This window comes from Sipha flava, unplaced genomic scaffold, assembly GCF_003268045.1.
Source record: "Sipha flava isolate LNK unplaced genomic scaffold, YSA_version1 0_pilon_pilon, whole genome shotgun sequence".
NCBI classification, from domain to species: Eukaryota; Metazoa; Arthropoda; class Insecta; order Hemiptera; family Aphididae; genus Sipha; species Sipha flava.
The window spans coordinates 4599675-4607467 of NW_020271713.1; the positions used below are offsets into that span (position 1 = coordinate 4599675).

The 7793-nt window shown below is 26.2% G+C and overlaps 1 protein-coding gene across 4 annotated transcripts in view; it reads left to right on the plus strand.

The window, feature by feature from the left end:
- Positions 1 to 7400, plus strand: part of LOC112684412 (nipped-B-like protein) — a 15720-nt gene extending 8320 nt beyond the window's left edge. For 3 of the 4 annotated variants that reach the window (XM_025557680.1, XM_025558407.1, XM_025557009.1), the window contains 20 exons: positions 46 to 216; positions 283 to 470; positions 533 to 744; positions 805 to 1057; positions 1188 to 1391; positions 1463 to 1864; positions 1936 to 2152; positions 2218 to 2477; positions 2538 to 3335; positions 3409 to 3643; positions 4295 to 4455; positions 4515 to 4712; positions 4809 to 4875; positions 4947 to 5137; positions 5201 to 5512; positions 5589 to 5735; positions 5983 to 6191; positions 6295 to 6472; positions 6532 to 6723; positions 6988 to 7200. In XM_025557680.1, coding sequence (XP_025413465.1) covers positions 46 to 216; positions 283 to 470; positions 533 to 744; positions 805 to 1057; positions 1188 to 1391; positions 1463 to 1864; positions 1936 to 2152; positions 2218 to 2477; positions 2538 to 3335; positions 3409 to 3643; positions 4295 to 4455; positions 4515 to 4712; positions 4809 to 4875; positions 4947 to 5137; positions 5201 to 5512; positions 5589 to 5735; positions 5983 to 6191; positions 6295 to 6472; positions 6532 to 6723; positions 6988 to 7200 — 4808 coding nt within the window. Of the gene's footprint in view, positions 1 to 45; positions 217 to 282; positions 471 to 532; positions 745 to 804; positions 1058 to 1187; positions 1392 to 1462; positions 1865 to 1935; positions 2153 to 2217; positions 2478 to 2537; positions 3336 to 3408; positions 3644 to 4294; positions 4456 to 4514; positions 4713 to 4808; positions 4876 to 4946; positions 5138 to 5200; positions 5513 to 5588; positions 5736 to 5982; positions 6192 to 6294; positions 6473 to 6531; positions 6724 to 6987 lie in introns of all 4 variants that reach the window. The other variant, XM_025556294.1, reaches the window with a different exon arrangement.
- Positions 7401 to 7793: the final 393 nt, after the last annotated feature.

Genomic DNA, 7793 nt, shown 5'->3' on the forward strand with positions numbered 1-7793 from the left:
AAAAAAACTAAAATTCTAACAAAAAGTTAATTACTAATATTGTAGATGAATGTACCATAAAACCTAAAGTCAGAAAAGTTGAAAGAAAACTTGTACCCATGTTGGAAAAATTATCTACTGAAGAACTAATGGAAACTAATACATATCAAAAGTTTAATAAATGCATAGAAAAAGTATTTGAGAGCACTGAAGAAGTAGATACATTATTAGATTTTGGTAATGAATAATTATTTTAATACCATTATTAAGAATCATAGTAATTTTAATTTATAACTTAAATAGGTGAAAACGATGCACCACCAGAAGCTTTAATACCGAAATATGTATTACAAGAATTATGTAGTGAATCAGCCAAACTTAAGACATTGGGTGCCATGGATTCAATTCCTTCAAGCAAAATAATTCGTTTATTAAGTATACTCGAAAAAAATATTAGAGATGGTGCAAAAGTATCGCCTATAGCTGATCCAGTAAGAAAGAATAGTAATAAAAATGTTATTTAAAAAAATATAAATGTTTTTTTTTTTTGTAGGAAGATGATGAATGTGAAAGAAAACTATGGATGGAATTAGCAATGGAAAGAGTCATGCGTGCTGTAGATGCATCTCTAACCACTCTTTATGTCTTAACATCATCTAAAATGCAGAAAAAGGTTTATCTAGAAGATGTTATTGATAGAGTAGTTATGTTCACAAAATATCAATTGCACAATACAATATACCCAGCTTTTGATCCAGTTTACAGGTTTGTTACAATATTAAATGTTAATTTAGGTATTAATAAAAAAGAAATATTTTATTTCAGAATACAAAAAAGCAATGATTCTTACACTGGAAGTGCTCGTAAGAAACGCGCTCATCCAAAAGAAGTTCGTGATAAAAATGTTCTAATGTTATACAGTAAATTAGCAGAAGTAGTGTCACTATTAGCAGAGCTCTTACAAATTCAAACTCTTACTGACACTGCTGTTCTTCATACTTCATCAATGGCAGTCTCACCATTTTTCGTTGAAGAGATTAGCGAACTCCAACTTTCTGCATTAAAACTAGTTACAACGGTAATTAAAAATAATTTGTGTATAGAAAAATATAAATATAATTTGTGTATAAAAAATTATTTAATTAAAATATCAAAGTTCAAGAAAATATTAGTAAGAATCGAGTACTAATTGAATCACATTTTAATAGATATTCACGAAATATGACAAACACAGGAAATTATTATTAGATGATATACTTGCATCTATGGCAAGATTACCAAGTTCAAAGCGAAGTTTGAAATCATTTCGAATTAGTTCTGAAGAATATATTCAAATGTTATCAGCTCTTGTATTACAGCTAATACAGTGTATGGTTGTACTTCCATCTAATTTAGCAGATAAACAATCTAATGTAAGATATAAATATTTCATTATACAATATTTAAAATGTTGTATTTGAAGTACTATTTTAAAATTTTTTAGCTCGATCCTGATACACTAATCATCAGTAAATTCAAGGCTGCAAGGTCAACTGCATCAAGTTTTTTACATGTATTTTTATCCAAGTGTAGTAGTAAAAATGAAGAAATTGACTACCGTCCAATATTTGAAAATTTTATTCAAGATCTATTGACCACTGTAAATAAACCTGAATGGCCTGCTTCTGAGCTTATGCTTAGTGTGCTGGGAAGATTATTGGTAGCCAATTTTGTCAACAAAAATTTAGATATGTCTTTAAGAGTAGCCTCTTTAGACTATCTTGGTGTTGTAGCAGCTAGACTGAGGAAAGATTCTGTTACATCTCAGTTAAAATTAGGTACCATTGATTCTATAATTTTAGACATACGAACTGAAGAGCTTAAAGATGAAGATGGAAATTTAATGGTTTGCATTTATAAATAAAATTTATATTATTTATATTATTAAATTGTATACTATTAAATTATAATTTGCAGGAAGAGGTACAAGAAGTTAAAGATGACGAAGAAAGAACACAATTTTTGCAAAGGGTTCTTTTAGACTATTTAGCAATAAGAAGTCTTTCTGAACCTGCTCTAAGACATGCACGTCATTTCTATTTAGCTCAATGGTATCAAGATAATACTGATGCAGGAAAATCATCTGATTCCTTATCAAAAAGAAAAAAAGAAAAAAATTCTCGTAAAAAATATGGTTTGTATTATTTTCATTACTTAGTTTATATATATTTAATTTTATAATATTTGAAACTCTTTAAGGTTCAGATGATGAAGACGATGGTGAGAGTAGTGATTCAAGTAAAGAAAATGAATCTCGAATAGATGCAAGTAGAGCTAGTGAAATTACAAGATTATGTGAACAAAGAAAGGAATATTTACTAACTAAAATTAATCCTTATGATGATCAAGCTACACAAGTTATGCAAACATACATTGACTATGATAGTGCTGAACTAGTAGCAAGATATTTAGCTTCTAAAAGACCTTTTTCCCAGAGTTTTGATACATATTTAAAGCATGTAAGAAAACTCCATATTTAAAACCTATTCATAATTTTCTAATTGAATATATAATTTTAGATAATCAAAGTTTTGATGGAAACGTCAGTCAATATAAGAACAAAAGCAATGAAATGTTTAACAATGATTGTTGAAGTTGATCCTGGTGTTTTAGGATTAAAAGAAATGCAGTTGGGTGTAAGTCATTCTTTCCTAGATCATTCAACATCTGTTAGAGAAGCTGCTGTTGATTTAGTTGGGAAATTTGTTTTAAGTCGTCCAGAATTAATTGATAAATATTATGACATGTTGTCAACTCGAATTTTGGATACGGGTGTCAGTGTACGAAAACGAGTTATAAAAATAATGAAAGATATATGTATTGAGTGTCCTGATTATCCAAAAATACCAGAAATATGTGTTAAGATGATACGTCGTGTAAATGATGAAGATGGTATTAAAAAATTAGTTATGGAAGTGTTTCAAAATATGTGGTTTACGCCAGTACGCGAAAAACCCACTCTTGATTCCAAAATGTTATTAAGGAAAGTATTAAATATAACTGATGTTGTAGCAGCATCAAAAGAATTGGGTTTAGAATGGTTTGAACAACTATTATTGAGTTTGTTTAAACCCAAAGAAGATAAAGATGACACAGCTAAAGTAGCTACGGAACCTCCTAAAGCCCTACTTACAGCTTGTAAACAAATTGTGGACTGTTTAGTTGAAAATGTTGTGACACTGGATGGTGGAGGTGGAGGTACATCACAACAGCTTGTTGCTTGCCTTACTACATTATATTTGTTTGCTAAAATACGGCCACAGTTATTAGCTGCTCATTCTTTAACTCTTCAACCATATTTAAGTTTAAAATGTCAGGTAAATAATTTTGAATTTATTTAAAATTTTTCATAATAAATTGATCCTATATTTATTATAATTTGTATGTTAGACACAAGGGGATTATCAAATCATAAGCTGTGTTGCGCGGACGCTTGAGCTTGTTGTCCCTTTGATAGAACATCCAAGTGAGATATTTCTATCGCAGCTTGAAGAAGATGCTGTCAAACTCATTATGAAACACGATCAAACTGTAATTTTGAGTTGTATTTCTTGTTTGGGATCTGTTGTGAATAATGTAACAAAAAATTTCAAGCTAATCAGGGATTGTTTTGGAATATATTACAGTAAGTTATATAATAAATATTAAATTTAATTGATATAAAATATTTTTTAGAAAAAATGCATAAAATCTGTTTTATAGCATTAAATATTTATTTTTTTATATAAATTTGAGTAGGAGAAGGCTTAGGAATGTCTTAAATACTTGGATAATTTAAAATTTTGATTTTAGGCACTGCATTTATTTTTATTAAATGTAAACATAACTCACTAAAGTTTTAAATGGTTGTTGGAAAAATTAATTTTTAAATTTTAACAATTTATGCTAAATTAATTAAATTAAAAATAATTCATTATGTATTAGTAAATCCTGTGTTAGTTGATAACTTGTGGTCTTGTTCTTGTTAAAGACTATATGAATATATAGTGAATTTTTTTATGTTTGTTTAATTTAGTAAATATTGCATTTTTATATGTTAATAATATTTTTTCTGTGAAAAGTATTATTTATTTTTATATTATTTTAAAAATTATTGTTTATACATTTTTATTTTATTTCTTATTTTTTCATTTAATCTTACTATCAAAACATATTTTTATTGCGAGTAAATTATAATCATTTTTATTTAAATTAATTTGCTTCAATTTATTTATTTATAGCAAGGAATAGTTTATGCACTTGAATACTTCAAAGTAAAACATTTTATTTATTTTAGAATATTTGACTAACTTTCAAAAGTTACATCAAGATAATCAGACCAATCCTCAAGCTTTAATACCATTACGCCCGATTTTTCGCCGTTCAATTTATATTATTGGATTAATGTTGAGATTTTTCGATTTTACTGATAAAGATGTTTATGGTGATACATATCCAGTAAGCATTAATTTGTATAAAAACTATTATATTTTTTACATAATTTTGTCTTTCAATAGGAAAACATTAGAGATTTAGTGTATGATATTATGTCATACTTTATGCGTGCGAATGAAGATGATACTAAATTATTTGCATTAAAAGCAATTGGATCAATATGCATTCGACATTATGATTTTATGTTGTGTCAAGATTTAATGAATACGTATCTTGATATTTTGTCCAATAACAATATACTAGATATAATGAAGTCTCAAGTACGCAATAATTATCACATGTCTAATCATTTTAAATATTAGAATATATATTAATTATTATCTTTATGTTTTATTGATTAAAAAATATTGTTATAGATTTTGAATAACATTGAAGTGTACTTAGAAGAAGAAGAAAAGAGAATGATTAAACAAGATTTGGAATGTAAGAGTTATATGTTTTCTGTTTCATATAATAAGATAATTTATAATATTATTGTTTTTAAATATTTCCAGGGTCTAAGATGTCTAAAAAAGAAAACTTGAAAGAAATGGGTGATGTTTCTTCTGGAATGGCTAGTACAGTTATTCAGTTATATTTAAAAGGCATATTAAATTCATTTTTACATACTAGTGTTCAAGTTCGGCAAGCTGTACTTAAAGTAATACAATTAATTTTAGCCCAAGGGCTTGTGCACCCTGTTCAGGTAAAACAACTGTTAATTTGAAACTATAATTGTAAATTTAAAATATATATTTTTTATTCGTAGATTGTGCCTTATTTAATATGTATGAGTACTGATACTGAGAAATCAGTAAGCAGTCGAGCTGATAAGCATTTACAAGAAATTGAGAAAAAATATCCGGGTTTTATACATATGGGTGCACAAAAGGGCATTAAACTGTCATTTCAGTTACAAAGCATTGTACAACCTGATGGTGAAATGGTTCGTGGATATCGTATTAAAGAAAATGATACGATTCCAAGTGCTTTGAATGGATGTCTATATTCTATACTAAGAACTAAACAACAACGTAGAGCTTTGGTGTTATCAATTTTAAAACAGTTTGAAGATCAAGGAGTAAGTGCACAGTTGCATAGTTTATATATGAATTCAAAGTTTTTTGTTTATTAATCTATGTATTAATTTTTTATAGAAAACAAATTTAGCCCAAATGTTATACTTAGCTGATAATCTTGCATATTTTCCATTTCAATCACAAGATGAACCGTTATTTATTATACATCACATAAATACGATGATATCAGTTAATGGAACTAATTTACTTCAAAACTTTAGAGAGGTTAGTGTACTATAATATGAATGTGCAGTTGATTGTCTAATCTTCTTAAAATGATATAATTAAATAATAGACATGTAATAACCTACATAATAATACATTCAATGATAAAAGACATTTCTGTTTTATCTATAATGTAACTATCATTGGTGTATAACATATGTCATATTTATCATATTCTATATATTTTTTTTACCAACTTCAACTCTTATTTATGAAAACTTAGCTATAAATGATATTATGTTCTCAGGGTCTTCTTCCTAATCCTAATGCCCCAGCACATACTAATAAAGTAGATGGTACTGTTGAAGATGAAGATGATGAAGATGAAGGGACACTTGTAGACAGAGTACCTGATGATATAAAAAATCTACAAGAGGTTCTTATAAAGTCTCAAGGCTGCCTTTTACTTTTGGTTCTCAAACTGTACCTGAAAACAGTTTATGGAATAACAGATTTGTTAGTTTCATTTAAGCCATATATATATTAATTATTATATATTATTATTATTATTATTATTTAATGAATTAAATTTTTATTTCAAACTTAAATTACATTGCAGAAAAATTACTCAATATTCTCCATCAGAATCTAGTAAAATGTATGACAAAAATTTAAGTAGAAAATCAAATACAAAATTTAATCCAAAGGGTACTATAGAGAAATTAAAATATGGATTAGAAATCAATACTGAGGATTTACTCAAAGCCAAACAAGAATTGATTGCTTATTATTTAGAGGTATATTATTACAAATATAAGTTTTATTGTAAACTAACTATTATATATTATTATTTTAGTTGAAACATTTGATTATTAATCTTGATCCGGATGATGAAGGAAATGAAGATGAAATGAAGACTCCTAGAGCATCGAAGACCATTCCTACAACACCAACTAATCATATTACAAATACTTCTCAAACAGCAACGACTCCTAATCATATAGATTCCTCAAATGTGTCTACTGAATCATCTGATTATCAAAAACAAGTAAAATTGCATATTTAATATTTTATAAAAAATCTTAAAGTTATTTTTGAATAAAATTAGGAGATGTTAATGCTTCTAAAAAATAATACTCAACATCAACATTTATAGAATTTAAATTATCTTTTATTTAATATTAATATATTAAATAGTATTAATTTAATGTTCTATGTATGAATTGAGAATTGAAATATTTAGTTAAAATATTAATTTTCAAATTTTCATTCTATAATGATTGAAATTAATGGTATAATTTATGTTTATTAGAATAATATGCAATCGACACCTAAGGTTCCTAAATTGACTATTATACCTCCAAAACCTCCATCATCAAAGCATTCACAACATCATCATCGATCACACAAATCTAAAAAAGCTGATCGTCCTAAAAAACATCATCATAAGCGGAAGAAAACAAAAGGTGGTGGAAGTTCTGAAGATAGTGACAATGTATATAGTGATCCAGATTTCTTAGTTTAAACAGGTACCTTATTGTAATTTATGTTGTACATACATTTGTTGTAAAGTTAAATTTGTTGACAGATAAATAATTTATTTTTATGGATAGTAAATATTAGATTTTAAGTGCTCAATTGACAATTCTTCTTACGATTCTAGTGCACTTAAATACTTGAAGTATTCTTTATTATACGAGTACATAATTATTTGGAGGTCTGAAACTTAAAAACTTTTTTTGATTTAATTTAATTTAATTTAATTTCTATTTTAATGAAATTGTATTTTCTGATGTGTACATTAATAGTTTTTATTTCAAGATTCACATAATTAACAAGAAATATATTTTAGATATTTTTTGTGTACTGTTCTTTTAATATTATTAAGAAACATTTTACAATGAATGTTCACTACTATAAAAAATTAATTTGTCATTAAAATGAATTGTTTTTAAATTTTTTTTCATACAATAATTGGTACAAAATAAATCAGTTTTCCTTATTATATTTTTAAATGAATAAGAATGACTGATATATGACAAAATTAATTTTAAGTTAATATATTATTTAATAACATCTTATTAATTTTTTTTTTATGAAATCAATTATTTTTAAAAA